Source organism: Monomorium pharaonis, chromosome 8 (assembly GCF_013373865.1).
Source record: "Monomorium pharaonis isolate MP-MQ-018 chromosome 8, ASM1337386v2, whole genome shotgun sequence".
NCBI classification, from domain to species: Eukaryota; Metazoa; Arthropoda; class Insecta; order Hymenoptera; family Formicidae; genus Monomorium; species Monomorium pharaonis.
In genome coordinates this window covers 10,238,023-10,256,959 of record NC_050474.1, presented here as the reverse complement: position 1 = coordinate 10,256,959, position 18,937 = coordinate 10,238,023, and the positions used below count along the sequence as shown (strand labels likewise).

General features: G+C 34.7%; 1 protein-coding gene across 3 annotated transcripts in view; it reads left to right on the top strand.

The window, feature by feature from the left end:
• The window catches only part of LOC105837548 (protein singed), a 162,090-nt gene that overhangs the window by 59,414 nt on the left and 83,739 nt on the right, over positions 1 to 18,937 (top strand). For all 3 annotated transcript variants that reach the window (XM_036290994.1, XM_036290995.1, XM_036290996.1), the window contains 2 exons: positions 5,133 to 5,376; positions 18,030 to 18,163. In XM_036290994.1, coding sequence (XP_036146887.1) covers positions 5,133 to 5,376; positions 18,030 to 18,163 — 378 coding nt within the window. The remainder of the gene's footprint in view (positions 1 to 5,132; positions 5,377 to 18,029; positions 18,164 to 18,937) is intronic.

Genomic DNA, 18,937 nt, shown 5'->3' with positions numbered 1-18,937 from the left:
GTATCTGTATCTATATACATTTTGATTTGTGTATCTGTACCTGTATCGAGATACATTTTAAAAGTATCTTACCCAACACTGATTACTATAGCAAAACACTTTTGGCAATATTATATTAGGTGTACAAATTTGCTTCCGCTGTTTTTTTTTTTTTTCAAAATTCGAGGCTTTATTGTGAAAAACTGGTTGTACATTTATAATTCAAAGTATTGTCCATCGTTGGCCACTACTTTCTAGCAGCTTTCTAACAGTGTACGAATTCTGCGTCAAAAAAACTGGTCATTTTTTGAGACGATCCACGAATCGATCCAATTTATCACTTCTTCATAAAAACGGAAGTGCTGGTCAGCCAGGCCGTGTGTCATTGATCGAAACAAGTGATTGTCAGAGGGAGCAATATCCGGAAAATACGGCGGGTGGAGTAGGTTTCCATTTCAACGTTTCCAAGTATGTTTTGACGGGCTTTGCGACATGGGGTCGAACATTGTCGTGCTACAAAATTACTTTATTGTGTCTATCGTTGTATTGCGGCCGTTTGTCTTTCAGTGCTCGGCTCAAACGCATCAATTGCTTTCGATACCGATCGCCTGTGATTGTTTTAGTCGGTTTTAGTAGCTCATAATACACGAGTGAGTCCCAGATGCGCACAGTAATAAACGGACACAGCAAGCTGAGTGAAACGGAGACAGTAACAAACGGACACAGACCAAACGGACACAGTAATAAACGGACACAGTGCGAAACGGACACAGTGCGAAACGGACACAGTAACAAACGGACACAGACCAAATGCGCACAGAGCGAAACGGACACAGTGCGAAACGGACACAGACCAAATGCGCACACTGCACATGCGCACAGACCAAATGCATACACGGAAAGTCGCAAACCCATGTGATGCAGTGAATGCTTTGCACGCGCGCGCGCGCGCGCACACACACACACACACACACACACACACACACGGGGGGGTGCAAGGGGGGCCTTCGGCCCTCCTCCCGCACCCACCCCGTCCAAGTCGCTAACCTATGTGGACTTTACTCTGCTTGCAATGTACATGGATTGCATTTGGTCCGTGCGCACGTGCAGTGTGCGCATGTGCAGTGTGCGCATTTGGTCCGTGTTCGTTTGTTACTGTGTCCGTTTGTTACTGTGTCCGTTTATTACTGTGTCCGTTTGGTCTGTGTCCGTTTGTTACTGTGTCCGTTTCACTCAGCCTGCTGTGTCCGTTTATTACTGTGCGCATCTGGGACGCTCCCTAATACACTACGTCGAGCTGGTCCCACTAAATACAGAGCATGACCTTGGAGCCGTGAATATTCGGTTTGGCCGTCGACGTGAAAGCATGGCCGGGAAATCCTTATGATTTCTGCGCTTGGGGTTATCGTAATAAACGCATTTTTTGTCCCCAGTCACAATAAAGTGTAGAAATTCCTTCCGTCTTTGCCTTGCAAGCAGCTGTTTACAAGCAAACAAACGCCGTTCAACATCTCTCGGCTTCAACTCGTACGGCACCCAATTTCCTTGCTTCTGAATCATTCCCATGACTTTTAGGCGTTTTGAAATGGCTTGTTAAGTCACTCCCAATGATCCTATCAATTCTTCTTGCGTTTGACACGAGTCTTGATCAAGTAATGCCTCCAATTCTGCATCTTCGTAAACCTTTTCTCTTTCACCACCATGCCGATCTTCGACGTCAAAATCTTGACGTTTTTTAAGCGTTGAAACCACTTGGCACGTTCTTTCACTAATAGCGGCCTCACCATACATATTTGAGAGCATTTAATGAGCCTCAGTCGCAGATTTTTTCATATTGAAGCAAAAAATTAAAACCTCCCCCAAATGACAAGCTTGTAAGCTGACATTTTCAATCGAGAATAACTCTATGTTGCAGACACAAATCGACTAATATTTCGAAGGCGTTATGTTTACAATTCCTAAGCTTATTGTATGATGTCTACGATCTATTTATTTCAATCACCACTTACCGCTACAGCCATCTATGGGAAAAGAACGGAAGCAAAGTTGTACACCCAATACATAATTTTCATGTAATTTTTTTCGTATAATTGAGTAACGCTATTATCTTTTCTCAAAAAGTTGATTTTCGTAATTTGTTTAAACAAATTCTGTTATTAAAAAATTCAAAAATATTTTTCATGTCTGAAATTCTTTTGATCTAGAGTGAAGCTTTCGATAGTTACTTTTCTGATCCTCCCGCTGATCTAGCCATGGATAATAACGGGTACAGAGATAAATTGTTTACAGCAAAATAAAAAACAATTTTTGACAATGTAATACTTGATTTTCATGTAATTTTTCCTGCAAAATTGAATGGTGTTATTTTTCTCGAAAAGTCGATTTTCGTAATTTGTTCAAACAAATTGTTATGAACAAATGCAAAAAAATGTTTACGCCTAAAATGTTTTTTAATCTTAAAGTAAAGCTTCTAATAATTATTTTTTTAATCCTTCCGTTGGTCTAGCCATGGATATTAATGGATTGATGTATAAACAACATATTTCTGAGATTTACAAAAAAACCTGATGTATAGGAGCAAAACGGGCAACAGATTCGAGTTCAGCACTTCAAAATCTATATAGAACACCTTCTCTGGTTCTTGTAAATAAAAAAAATTTTGTGTTGGAAAGTATTTATAATTTTTCAATGGGATCTTCTACGAACAGAAAATAACAATCCATATAGACAAAAACATGTCTTTTATATTTCTAACAGATATCTTGCGATATCTTGCGACATCTCGCATTTTTTAAAAGATATCTTTTCGAGATCTCAAAGATGTCTTATGCAACAGTTTGAGATATCTTTAGATATCTGGCGATGTCTAAAAGACATCTTGAAGAAATCTAAAAGATATTTTGAAGAAATCTAAAATATATCTTAAAGATATCTAAAAGATTTCTTTTAAATCCAAAAAATCTATAAAAGACATCTTAAACATGTCTTTTATACGTCTTGAAGATCTTTTCTAGAATTCTTTTTAGACATTTGTAAAAATTATATTTACATTTATGCGGAGGTCCAGAGAACTTTCTTCGAAAAGAGATGAAAGATTCATGGAATTCTCTCCATCAGGATGCAAAAAATCTATTACGTAGTCCCTGAGAGAGTTGAGAGCTTACTACGATTGCTGCTAGGCTAATCAGCTAATCATCGTAGGTAATCTTTTTATATAGCTTTCAGAATGTAAATTACATCACGAGAAAGGCAGCATCGCGTCGTCGCCTATAGCGACGATTCCGCGAACTACATCGCGGCTGCCACGACTGCGGATGCTGCACACGTGTGCACATTGTATTGTGGCGGATGTTTCACCGCCACATGAATTATTAAGTTATGATTTAAAATGTCTTTTTTTTTATTTTGAATAATAAGTATATAAAGACGTTTATAGATATCTTAAAGCAATTCTAGAACTCGTCTTCAAAATGTATAAAAGACATCTTTAATCTCTAGAAGATCTACCTTTTTTTAGCTGACTTTTTGATTTCCACAAGATATCGATGTTTACTGAGAAGTATTTATCCACCAAGAAAAAAATATATAAATTGTAATGAGATAGTCAAATCCAAAAAGTATAGAATCACAGGAGATCGCATTTTGTTTCAGAGAGGGTGACAGATGTCCTATATATAAAAAGTGCTTGTTAAGATAGCCGCTCACTGGTGTCAAAAATTGAATGCTTTTAACGCAGTAGAATAAACATACATACACACATCATACACACACGCATACAACACATGAAAGCACACTATAGAAAACATGCTGATGCGCATATCACAAAAGTTGCTTTTTAATGGCTGCTCAATTATTTATATAGCACATCCGCCCCAGTAAATCATACCTCCATTACCGATACCACAAACTTCTATAATATACTAGACTGCTAGGCTCGTTATATATATTCTCCATTTAGTGTGTACTCGAAAAGTATGTACAAATAGGAGCTCATAGGCGGCAGACTGAATTACCGATTGGAATGTGGCTAATATTTTATAGTCCTACGACTATGGATTACTAGAGGAGTGAGTGAGATGTATGATACAATATATATATTATGTGATTATGAGAGCGTTCTCCTTGGACGCTTATGCGTACTTATGCGTTAAACGTATCATTCTTTTGCTCTTGTAATATAAAAGAAAAAGATAAAATGACAATAATTAAGACATGTGATAAAAGGCATGCCCAAATATATATAAGAAAGCGGTATACATTTCTTTTCGTTTAAGTATTAAAACTAAAGAACAAATGATATAACCTCATTTTAAGAGCATTTTTGTATAAAATAACCTAATATTAATGATATTTATTAGTATTATTAAGTATCATTCTTTAAATATATATATATATATATATATATATATATATAAACATTTTAAAAATGTCAACAAATTACTCGTAGCAACTATATGTGACATTTATTGGCATATATATATATATATATATATATATATATATATATATATATGTACATACATATACATTCCACTTGACGAACAATGTACATTACATAGCAGATGACACATTCCGATCGGTTATTCAGTTATGTACAACATGTACATTATATACTGGTACGCTTAGGGAATCAAGGTTAGCAGTCTAGTATATTATAGAAATTTGTGACCGATACGCTCCCTCCTGTGATTCTTTAGTCTTTTAATCAATCCCGATGTGCGCTGTTTGTCATGCATATTCAAACCTGTTGTTATTCGAATCTTATCTGTGCGAAAAAGTAAACTCGATTTTGAATGTTGTGTCGCTTTTACGAATATAATCTTGACCTGTTAATTTGCAAAATAAATCTTAATATAAAAAGAATTTATGATTATTATCCCAGACAGCACACAGACGTTTTAAACACGAATTAAAAATGAACGTAGTTACCATTCCGTATGTATTACGAGTCATGAACATCTTTAAAACATTTTTTTAATGTCCTATGTTACTTTTTTGGACATTAAAAAATATTCGTTTAAGGTTTATGAAAATATGTATTATGTTTCTTACAAGTTAAATTATTCTTATTTGTTCCAGAAATACAATAAATGTTTTAAAACAAAGCAAATAAATTATATGCAAATAAGTAATTAACATGACACGTTTTTCAGGTTGGATTAATTAACGGGAAGTTTAAGTACCTAACTGCGGAGACATTTGGTTTTAAAATCAACGCTAATGGATCGAGCTTGAAAAAGAAGCAACTGTGGACTCTGGAAGGCAGCGAGCATCAGGTTTTCCTTCGCTCGCATTTGGATCGATACTTAGCGGTCGATCAGTTTGGTAATGTGACGTGCGAGAGCGAGGACTCGTCGGATCCGGGATGCGGTTTTCAGATACAACTTTCTTCTGATGGTATTTGAGCTTCACTTAGTTTAACATAAAATGTTAGAGTATTAGGAGAAAAAAAATCTATTGTTTAGCGGTTTCCATTGATTCTATAGGATTTTCCTCTGATATACAGTCTCAAGAAGATATTTTAACATCTATTGGAATATCCTCCAGATTTAATGGAATATAATCATGAGACACTAGGCTGATGATGGCAAAATTCTTTTAATGCTAGAAGAATCTCTTATATGTTACGTCCAGGGTTACGGAATCTTGAATTGGGTCGGGTGTTAGATGGATATTTATGCGGAATGGAGGTAAGGGGCGGAAGGACGCAACGTGACACAACTTCCCAAAGGCACACGCTCGAAAAAGAAAAGTGCCTTAGGGGCGAACACACTAGTTATGACCGGGCAATATAAGTCAGCGTGTCAATAGGGCCGTTATAATCCTGCATTTTCCAGTCGTGCGCTTGTAGGTCCAAGTTTAGAGTCAACAAACTTAATTACTATAACTCGGGATTGGACCCGATGCAGTCTTTGTTCGGGGATGAGGTGAGGTCGTTGAAACGAGTGAGTCCTAGATGCGCACAGTAATAAACGGACACAGCAAGCTGAGTGAAACGGACACAGTAACAAACGGACACAGACCAAATGCGCACAGAGCGAAACGGACACAGACCAAATGCGCACAGAGCGAAACGGACACAGACCAAATGCGCACACTGCACATGCGCACGGACCAAATGCCTACACGGAAAGTCGCAAACCCATGTGATGCAGTGAATGCTTTGCACACACACACACACACACACACACACACACACACACACACACACACACACACACACACACACACACACACACACACACACACACACACACACACACACACACACACACACACACACACGGGGGGGGGGGTGCAAGGGGGCCTTCGGCCCCCCTCCCGCACCCACCCCGTCCAAGTCGCTAACCTATATGGACTTTACTCTGCTTGCAATGTACATGGATTGCATTTGGTCCGTGCGCACGTGCAGTGTGCGCATTTGGTCCGTGTGCATTTGGTCCGTGTCCGTTTGTTACTGTGTCCGTTTCGCACTGTGTCCGTTTTGCTCTGTGCGCATTTGGTCTGTGTCCGTTTGTTACTGTGTACATTTATTACTGTGTCCGTTTGGTCTGTGTCCGTTTCACTCATCCTGCTGTGTCCGTTTATTACTGTGCGCATCTGGGACGCTCCCGTTGAAACTTAAATAAATGATGAAATTTTTACGTAAAATTAACAAAAATATTTATTCTAATAACAAAATTTTAAAAAATACAAATAGGCGCTGAAGTCGTGATTTGATAATTTTGTAATAACGGTGAAATAATCGAATTTAAAACGCGTAGTAAATATGTATATAACTGTACAGATATTATACAAAAAATGTGGTGAGCGGAGAAAGGGAAACAAAAGAATTTTTTATTTCTTTCAATTCTATCCCAGGTAGCAAGCCCATGTCATTTTGACGTCCCAAAATGGTTATATCTGGTCATATGTCGTCAAAATGACCATTTTTTTACATGACCTAAAATTGACGTCATGATGACGTCATTTCGAAGTCATATTTCAGTCATGATCTGACGATTATTTTCCCAGACAGCACACATCCAAAATCGGGACATAAAGACGTCATTAAAACGTATTTTAGACACGGTCTAAAGCGGTGTCTATACAATGAGATTTAAGGCGTAAAGCATAAGCATATTATATAAGCATATTATATTCAACTTTAAGAGAACTTTTTAAAGAAAACATTTAGATATCTTGGAAATAATTTCAAAATGGTCAAATTAACCATTTGAACGCTTCAAAGTCTTAGTGCTAAATAGATCGCAATTTCTATCAAATTATAAAGGTTATAGAAAAAGTTAAATTTAACAATGAAATTAATAAGTAAATAAGTTAATGCTATTTATTTTTAATATGTTTTGCAAAATTTAATTGCTTTTATAAAAAATAATATAATTGCGACAGTTAATAACATATAGGTATATGTAGACAATAACAAGTACCCATATCGATGATTCAAACTGGCGTAGCAGATAGAGTACAAGGTTTGTAATCCTAAGGTCCCGGGTTTAAAACCTACCAGCGGCAAGTAAGAATAAAATAATATAATTTAAATTTAATTAATTAATAAAAATTTGTCCCAAATTTAGTACGTACTGATGATAAGAATAATAAAAAAAAAATGAAATTTTTATTTTATTTTTTAATCTCTAGTTGCATTTTAAAGATATCCGATTTAAGAAATCTTTTAGATATTAGTTTCATGATATCTTTCTGTTCTCAAAAAACGACGCATTGGTTAACATTCTGACATTATATGTTATCTTTTAGAAGTCTCTTTATGTTATCATTTTCAGAAACAGGATATCTTTTAGAGATCTTTTTGACAACATATTGTTCACGTCATTCTATGACGTCAAAATACGGTACGATATGATATCAAAATACATTTTATGACGTCAGGAATTTGTGACATTCGACCGTCATTTTAACGTCATAAGGGCGTCATTTCGTGACGTCAAGAATAGTCAGTAAATAACCATTTTGGGACGTCAAAATGACGTGAGCTTGCTACCTGGAATAGTTATAACGGTAAACGCGGAGCAAAAAAATAGTCGAAGGGTTTACTAAATGATTAGGTGAGGAAAACAGGAATGCTTGAAGTCGTGAGAGGATAAGGGATGGCGAGAATCACACGCGGGATCTTCGAGGTCGTGAGAGGGTAAAGGCGGGATTCGCGAGGATCACACTCTGAATTCACGAGGTTCGGAGAAAGAAGGGGGACGAAAAACTCTAAGAGGGAATTATTTATAAATAATAGCGTGTCTTAAAAATTTTAAAGCGGGAGGAGATAAAGTAGAGTAAAAACAAAGAAAAAAGTTTGTGATCGTGGGATCACTTACTCATTACTGGTTTTCGAACAAATCTGTTGGAATCGAATAGATTTCTTGAAATCGGCACTAAACTTTATTCGCACACTGATTCTACATGATTATATTCTACTACAACTACTGTTATACAACCTTTTACTAACTTCACATTACTCTTTTACTGCTATTTCCATCACTGCAATTTTATTTTCTTTAACTGACTCACTAACTAAGTAACTAACTGCTTGCTGCTTTTCAAGATTTGATATTGTATATATAAAGTCTTACAGAGGAAGGATCCAGATGTAGGTGATTCAAATAACTAACTGGTAGAACTCTTTCGGGAATGCGTGGGAACTAGTTCTTAAAGTTTCCCATTGGATAAGTGGTTACTTGGTTTCGGGGTACTATTTATTAGGGTCCCCGACTATTGATCCCGCTTTTCCTTGTCTCCACCCACATTACTTTGAATTCTGGTAAGGGAGAGGGGATTAGAATTTGTAGGCGTTCTTATCTAGGGGGAGGAAAGTGGAAAATTTATGTTTCCTGTCGCGGTATTTTCCAGGATTGGGAGTCGCGCATTTTAAGGGTTAATAGACGTGTCTGGTTTCAGAAAATTTTATAGCTTTCAGACGGGTGATATGGTCCTCCTTTGATAAACATGGAGTCCGTGTATATTTTTTATTAGCTTTGAAACCAAACGTGCCCTTGTCCCTTTCGGCGGGCGTATTCCGTTTGGACACGTAACGATTGAACACCGCATTATTGGACACGAACATTGCACGATTAGACACCGCATGATTGAATACCGCATTATTGGACACCGCACGATTAGACACGCATACACACATTCATATGTGTTTGCAGATTTCTAATACAGTCTAGATCGGCTAGCGACTTGGACGGGGAGAGGGGACTCCCCTTGCACCCCCGTGTGTGTGTGTGTGTGTGTGTGTGTGTGTGTGTGTGCGCGCGCGCGCGCGTGCGTGCATGCGAGCATTTTTTGCACCACATGGGTTTAAAACCTTCCACACAAAATGAGATGCTCCTAAAAATACGTATATAGACATTTAAAATTCACTTTTTTTCTGGCTCGACGCTTTTTTCTGCTAGATGTTTCTAAGGTCAGATAATTTGTCATATGATATATAAATGTTTTTCACTACAAGATTGCGGTGTCTAATAATGCGGTGTCCAATCGTGCGGTATCCAATAATGCAGTATCCAATCGTGCGGTGTCCAATAATGCGGTGTCCAATAATGCGGTGTCCAATCGTGCGGTGTCCAATCGTGTAGTGTCTAATCGTGCGGTGTCCAATCGTGCCGTGTCCAATCGTGCCGTGTCCAATCGTGCCGTGTCCAATCGTGCGTGTCCAATCGAGCGGTGTCCAATCGTTACATGTCCAAAAGGAAATCACTCCCTTTCGGCTAATCTAACTTTCATCTGTCGCTTATCTGCGGTCGTTAAAAATCCTGAAAATGCTCTTAAACTGTCAAGAACTAGGTAACGCTGCATAAATATTTAAACTTTAATTTCAACGGGACATGACCTCCGCCGAATTTTAATGACTTTAATGTCCGGTTCTTTCTGATTATGAGAACCAGACACTCTCATGGCGCGGAGTTTTTGGGCTCTGCGACTTCTCGACTAGTGATAAGTTCCAGAATATTTCTAACTTATTTATTTTTAAAAGCTCAGCATATAATAAAACGTGAAGTCCTCCGGACGTAACATATACTCTGGCGCAAAAAAAGGGACAAAAATTTTGACCGAATTTTTAGGCAATCTTCAAAGTGATGCAACTTTACAAAAAATTATCTAAATTACATGTACTTTTTTTTCAGTTAAAAAGCAAAGATTCTACTTTAAGAATCCCTAGGCGAAAGTTTGATTTGTTAAGTATGAACCTTTTGTGAAAACCAAAGGTTGAAAAATGAAAACCAAACATGTTTTTTTTTAATTGAAAAAAGTAAAAGTTTGTTATCATTTTTCACAAGTTTTTCATTAAAATCTTGCTAATATTAATCCAGATTCTTAAAGTTCATTCTTTTCTAAGCAATTTAAAAAAACATATCGATACAATATTTTTTGTTAATTGCACACGAGTTTGAAATTTGCACTACATTTTAGGGTATTTTAGCGAATAAATATGATATTTTTTGAATATCATGAATTTTGAGTATCAATATGATATTACACATTGATTTTATTCGTGTTTAACTCAATTATACCGCTGTCATCAGAGTAACCCAATGTGCACCACGTGGTGATTGACGGTCGGATTTTGCACATCATATGGCTCTGAAATTCATCAGTAGAAATTTGCACTTACTGGTCTGAATATAGCGAATAGCTGATGCGCCAATTTTACTGAAGTCAACAGAAGGTTCGCCATTTGAACAGCCTGCTCAGATCACAGATAAATATACACATACACATACTTAACATGAAAAATAAAAATTTAAATTTTATTTAAAAAATTGGCCCTTTTCATATGATGTGTAAAATCCGATTGTCAATCTCCACGTGGTGCACATTGGGTCACTCTGATGACGGCGGTATGATTCAGTTAAACACAAATAAAATCAATGTGCTATATCATATTACTCTGGTAAAAATGTAAAATCGGAGCATAAGTCGAATGTAAAGGGAGAGTAATAGAAACGTTAACAAACCTTCTACGAAGCGTAAATTGAAACAATGAAATGTAAAAGAAGTGTTAACGCTTCTTTTACATTTCATTGTTTGAATTTACGCTTCGTAGAAGGTTTGTTAACGCTTCTATTACTCTGTCTTTACATTTGACTTACGCTCCGATTTTACATTTTTATCAGAGTGTAACATTGAACAAAATTAGATTAACAAATATTAAAATATCGTCCGCAGTCGTGAGACATGTCTGTTGTAGTTAAAGTACGTTACAATAGTGAGCTACACACGCTAATTATGACATATCTGGGCACATGCCATAAAAACTTGCATGAGTTACAGCAATTATCGTAGCATCTCACACTTGATGAGGACCCAAATTGAGGGTCGAAACGTTGTGATATATTGAATTTTGAATAAATTTGGCCAGTAAGGTCGAACTAACACTACTTTTAATTTTCAAACAAATCTTTTATTTTTATCTTTTATTTTCAATTTTATTATTTTTATGAAGCATTAACATAATTTTAACTAAACTACAATAAATAAAATCGACGCTACAGCATCGAATAGAAACTGATGAAGAATGGCCGTTTTTACGTTTTATCAATAGATATATTAAGATTGACTGCTTATAAGCAATATACTGTTTATAAGCTTATAAGCAGTATATTATAAGGTAGAAAAGAATGTTCTGCATATAGAAAAGAAAGGAACGAATTAAGAGGACAGTTTCTCTCTCTAATCTAATTTGTGTTAGAGAAAAAAATTCTCTACCAATTCGTTCCCTCTTCTTTTTTGTGGAGAACACCTTCACCTAGATTTTTAGTCTTTATAAGCAGTCTATGGTCAATCTTAATATGTCTATTTATTTTTTATCCTCATTTTTATCGATCTTTTTTACAGACTGATATAATGTAAGCAACGGAAAAATTTAAAGGAGTGTTAAATAGATTTGAACTTGGAATTCTACAGGCTAGTTCTCTTACCGTTGCGCCACACTAATCCAACTATTCTTATTTCTATTTCGTCCGCTTATATCCCTAATTGAACCTTACGGCTCTGTTTTATTGATATGAGTTTTTTCGAGTTCAAATATCTTACAACTTGGCCAGCCTGACAACAACATTCGCCCCGAATGTTACTTGAGTCGATCTTTCAAACATCAAACGTGGACCGTGGAGATATTCTGAAAACTTTAATCTCTTTTTATGGCAAATTTAATATTCTAAAATCACGTTTCTCCTTTTAGGTATTTTTTCGAAATATTTAACTTCGGCGCACAAATTCCATTCACTCATAATCTCAAGAAGAAGTAAATTTATCCTTTTAAAATTACATTTCTCTTTTTGGATTTTCCTGCGGAATACTCAACTTTGATGCACGAATTTTACCTGTTCATCATCCAAAGAAAAGTGATTGTATCAAAACCACAACCCTCCTGCTGGACCTTCTATCCGAGGGGAAATAAATTGTATCTCACTTCTGAAGCTGTAAGCGACGGAAAAATTTAATGGTACATTAGATAGATTTAAACTCGGAATCTCTAGTTCCACAGACTAGTTCTCTCACCGGTACGCTACACTGCTTCAACTATTTTTTATTTCTATTTTGTCCGCTTATATCCCTAACTGAATCTTACGACTCTGTTTTACCGATATAAATCGTTTTGACTCCAAACATATTACTATAATCGGGAATTCGGTTCCAGACCTTCGTCCTGTAAACATCTCTGCTCGTTGCTCCTGCTGTGCTGTTCGTTTTCTTTTTGTTTCGTGTTCTCTACTAGTTTGATCGTGTGTTACTGATCTCATTATTGATTTTATTTTTTGTAAATTACTCTATGTCTACTTTATTCAGCATTGCAGCTGCATTGGAGCTGCAGCTTTATGTGAATTTTATATTTTATAGCGAGCTTTATTTCAATTCTCACCTCCTCCCTCGCCGTTCGTACACTCATCTGTTTTTGTTTTTTGGTAAATTTTGACGGTCATTCTTTCGACCGTTAAATTTTTCGTCACTTTGTTTATAATTTTGTGGTCTTAATCAGCTATTTATTTTACTTAATAAATCATATGTATACCATTTTTAATTGTTAAACTCTAACGCGTATATTATAATATGTTGCTAATTATTTTGTACATATTTTCTGCAATTACACCATTAACTACGATCTCCTGCTTGCCAAACTCAGGCTCTATGGTCTCCATTTATCCTTGCTTTGCTCTTTTCTCACAAATTATTCACTGCAAGTCCTTGTATATTCCTTTGTATAATCCACTTCCCTTGTTCTTCTCTCTTCGTCATGTCTTGTTCAAGGTCCCTTAAGGTTCTATTCTTGGCCCGCTTTTTTTTTAACATTTTTGTTTCAGATTTATCTTCTATTTCTCTTTTGTCACATCTGTTTATGTATCCTGATAATGTCATTCTTCTTCGCTTTTTTCCCCTTTTAGATGCCTTATCCGTCTCTTCCAGTTTGAACAAGGAACTTGTTATCATTGCCAAATGAACGTCTGCAAATGGCCTTTGTTTAAATCTATCGAAATTCTCCCTCCTAGTCACTGGTTCTTCTGCTCTACTGTCTTGTTTCCAATCTTTTAATATCTTAATTCCTCCCCTATTCCTCGTTCTTTCTCTATTAAACTCCTTGGAGTACATTTTGATTCCTCCTGGTTCTTTAAATCTCATGTTACAGCTAAATGTCGTTCTGCTTTCTCTCGATTGCGTCTCCTTTATCCCGTCCGTCATATCATCCTCTTGTCCTCTCAAAAACTAATTGTATCCCAGTCTATGATTCTCTCCTTGCTCGACTACGCTGATGTTGTTTATGCGCCTGCTCTTACCAAACAATTGTTCGAAAGTATTTAACGTTTTCAAAACCCATGTCTTCGTTTCTCCTATGAAATCCGTAAATTTAAACACTTTATTCCTCTCTTCGAGAGTTCAGGTTGGTTCAAAATGGGTCCTTGTTGTATTCTCCATTTGTGCTGTCTTGTTCTCTCTTTTCTTCGTACAAATTCTCCACCGTGTCTTAAACGTTTTCTTCAGGTCACTTCCGAACTCCATTCATCCTCCGCACCTAATATCCGTCACTATGATCTATCTTTCCTTCTCCACTGTTCCTCCAAATTTCGTGCATCCTTCTCATATGCTGCAGTGTTCTATTAGAATCAGCTTCTTTCTTCTATAAAATCTTCCCTCTCCTATTTTCGTATAGAGGCTGCTCGCTTTATTTTATCGTCCTCCTTTTCTCTCAATTTTCAAAATTAACTTGTACACTATGCGGCTCATTTATATTTAACTCTTTAGCGTTCAGTTTATGCTCTTGTTTCTTGTTTGCCTTTGTGTGTAATCCATTTTTGAGAGGATTTAAATCTATATTCTTTGTTGTAGTCCTTCCTTTTGCTAGCACGTTTTTTGTACCACTTTTACTCTTTTGTTTTTGTGTTCTGGTTATTAATGCTTAGCAATAAAGTCTTATTATTATTATTAATATTGTTATAATTCAGTCCTCTACTATATGTCGATGGCACAGTTTTACTTGCTTTTGCTTGCTTTCTACTTACTTCCGAGCGATTCTTTTTATTCACCCAGTAGATGCATTTTGCTCACGAGAAATGTGCCACGTAGCAGTGAGTAGTGAAATCATTCTTCACTGTTACAATCGAGACGCATCATAATATTAATATAATAAAGTTGAACATTTGTCTGAGGCAGAGACCTTGTTTAGTACAGAGTTTGCAAGTCTAAAGTATTTAGGTTTCGAGTGCCAGTAGAGAAACTAGCTAAATTTTTTATTCAAGAGAAATCCTTGTTTAAAAAGGTGGAATCTTTCATTAAAATTTCAACGCTGTTATTCCTAATATCAGAAAATGATAATTGGAGATTTGAATCTTAGAAGTAGGATGAAATAGGCTAGCGTATGATCAATTGTTTGAATAGGATTAGTTTTATTGCAATACAAATTTACACAAAGCAGAAAAAGAAAATTTTAGTTCTATAAGGATTTTAAAATTATATAGATTAGACATTATTTGAGAATTTTTAAAGTGCATTAGAAAGTGCGTTAAATATTTATAAATATACGAGTTACGCCACGTAATAGCGCACGGATTGTCTCAGCGCAACATTTGTTTTGTGCCGCGAATATCTAGCATATTATCTTATTTTAGAGGTTGTTTGGATTCATATAGGAGAATTTCTTATAGAGGAATTTATTTTTAATTATGACACATCCACTCTTTTGTAAAAAAATACGTTTTTAAAGAGAAATATACTTTATATAAAATTTTTTGTTTAGAGTAATTTTCTGCTTATGAGTAAAACATTTTTTGGGTGAAATTCAATTGCGCTCTACAATTTTTTAAATATTCTTTAAGTCAAGATGAATATTTTCTTTGCCAAAAAAAAATATTGAATTATCAGAGGAAATATAAATATCGATCATTTTTATTGTTTTATTGATATAATTTTTACATTGTAATTTTATTATGAAATATCAGTTCGTAAATCATTTTTTAATCGAATTGGATGAAGCATAAAAATAAAACAGCTATTTTTATCAAAGTCAACGGTATAATTTGAAAGTCGGCAGTGATGATTTGCAATAAATGAGACTAATTTTTCCTTCAAGTTGACACAACTGGCAAATTTTATTCAGACAATTACAGTTATGACTTTCGGCCTCTCTTGGGCCCTTATCAAGTAATGTACAATCACATATGAATTTGTGACTCGTGTCAGCGAATCATGATTATAGCTGTGAAATAAAAGTGTATAAAAGAATATTGTGTCAAAGTATAAAAAACTTTTTAATACAGAACCATAATTAAATTAAAACGTAAATAATCAAGAAAAACAACAAAGAACTTACGTGTTGTTACAATAAATATTTGTGTCAATTAATAATAATATAATTAATGAAACCACTGCGTGTTTAATTTAAAAGGATAATATTATGAATATTGAAGTTGACAATATAGGTCTTTACTGGTGAGCAGTAACCGTCAGATTGATTGGTAGACAAAAACAAAAATATCGAAGCGCAAGCAAAGGCAAACATTCATGTGTGTCTAATGACTCTGTTGTAAATCGGATTTAAATTTTCAGTGTCTTTTTGCAAATTTAAAGTATTGGTCGTCTTTTTTATGAGAAACATTTCAGCGATTTCTCTTTTTTGAGTGTGTTTTTTGTTATGTAGTACTGTAGGTATTGACCAATTAAAGTCATGATTTTTGGAACATCGATGTAAGCTTACAACGGATTGACTAGTTTCATGTTTTTTTATGTTGTTCATATATTCATTAATGCGTTTTTCTAAATGACGCTTGGTTTGTCCGATGTAAGACGCTGAAAATTTTTTACTTTTAATGCGATACACTACTTTTGTTTTTTTTAAGTGTTCGATTCTGTCTTTTCCGCGTCTAATTATTTCGTTGAGTTTTTTTGGAACTGTATATACAGTATTTAAACCGAACTTATTTAGAAAGTGACTGACATTTTTACTACTGTCCTTGACATATGGTAGTATTATGCATTTCTTAAAGTCAAATTTTATACTCGAAACGTTAGGCAAATTATTCTTTCGTTGTTTAAAAAATTTTAATCTATTTCTGACATGACGGTCTATTAAGTCCGAGGGGAAGCAATTGTTTAAGGATGTTCTTTACTTTTTTTTAATATTTGCTTCATGAAACCTATCGTCGGACAATAGTATCGCGTGATCGACTAAACTAATAATAGTATTAGTTTTGTACTTTGCAGGATGGCTAGAATAGAAACTTATAGTACATAACGTCTGGAGAACGTCGGTTTATTAAATCAATTTGTGAATAATTTATTATTTTCTTTTTTAATAGTCATATTTAAAAAACAAATCGAACCAGATGATTCTCGTTCACATGTAATTTAGTCTAGAGTGATAGTTATTAAAAGTGTCAAAAACATGATCAATGTATTCTTTTGATAAAATAGTAAAAATGTCATCCACATATCTGACATACATTGACACATTAAAGTTGAGTTTGCTTAAACGTTCTGTTCAAGATCGTCCAGTACTATGTCTGCTAATATCGGAGACAATGGTGACCCCATGGGACAGCCGAAAATCTGCTCGTAAAACACCCCGTCAAAACTGAAACTTGTGTTGCTCAAGACGAGGTCTATTGCATGCAAAAATTGAGAAAGATTAAATTTTACATACAGGAAATATCTATCCACTATTTTTCTATGGCTTTTTGTACCAGTTCTTATGGTATATTTGTGAAAAGCGACTCTGCATCCAACGATACAAATTCTTCATTGGGTTCAATTGACAAGTCTTTTATAATCTTTGCCAAAGACCAGCTCAAATATTAGATTTCGGTTTCTTTATAATTTCATGTAGGATATGCAAATAACGAGCTAGATTATATTAGGGCTGCCCACTGCAGAAACAATGATTCTGAGGGGGAAACCCGTCTTATGGATCTTCGGAAGTCCATAGCAACGAGGAAGGTTACCATTGGTAATACAATTAAGAAATTTATAGGTCTGAGTGTCGATGATCTCATCAATAAGTTCTTGGTCGTTTTTCTTTATTATTTACGTTTTAATTTAATTATGATTCTGTATTAAAAAGTTTTTCATACTTTACACAATATTCTTTTATACAATTTCACAGTTATAATCACAATTCGCTGACACAAGTCACAAATTCATATGTGATTGTACATTACTTGATAAGGGTCCAAAGCAGAGACCGAAACGTCGTAACTGTAATTGTCTGAATAAAATTTGCCAGTTGTGTCAACTTGAAGAAAAAATTAGTCTCAACTATTTTTATCTTTTTGGCGTTGCCAAGTTAGCCCAGCAAACACAAAGTTACATGTAACGTTCCTGTTAGTTGTAATTTCCCACTCAACAATGTAATTGTAATATAACACACGTGTTATATTACAATTACATTGTTGAGTGGGAAATTACAACTAACAAGCACGTTACATGTAACTTTGTGTTTGCTGGGAGGCAATTATTCAAAACTTCCGTATTAATTGGAGTTCTGTAATAAACGGATAAAAATATATCGGTTTTGCTTAAGGTACGATAATCCTGACAAATTGCAGGCAGTGGACGATGGGCTCTGAAAAACATCCAGAGAGGCTACTTCTTAGGTTCGAGTCAAGATGAATTAAAGTGTACCGCTAAGGCCCCAGGCGAGACAGAATACTGGCTCGTGCACCTCGCTGCTAGACCGCAGGTATATTTTACATATCCACATAACGTATATTAAATATTGTAGTAATAGTGCAATATACTGTAAATGTAACATATTATTAAAATATTACTTATATATTACGCATTTTTAATGTTGAATGTTTAAACTTTTATGTAAGTATTTTAAATTTATTTTAAAATTTAAATAATTAATAGTTATTATTACAATTATTTGCATTATTGCAATATAACATAACTGCAATATATTTGTAATTAAAATCAAATTAAAATAATACGTAACATTATATTGCAAAAATGTTGTAAAATATTGTAAACAAATATATTATGGAAAAAATATTATTAATGTATTGCATATTTATAAATAACATTGAAATTACAGATACATTGATGCAATTACAATATATTTATAATATTAAAATAATTCCTTGCAATATTACATAAATAGTAATGCAATTATGGTATATCACTGTTACATTATAATGATTTATTTTTGTGAACTTTATTTTAATATTACTGCGATATCATTATAATACACTAGCGCAAAAAAAATTGGACAAAAATTATGACCGAATTTTTAGGCAATCTTTAAAGTGATGCAAATTTGCGAAAAATCATCCAAATTACATATACTTTTTTTTTAATTAAAGAGCAAAGAGTTTACTTTAAGAATCCCTAGGCAAAAGTTTAATTTGTTAAGTGTAACCCTTTTGTATCGCATGATAACCAAACATGTTTTTTTTTTTTTTTTTTTTAAGTAAAAGTTATTATTTTTCACAAGTTTCTCGTTAAAATTTTG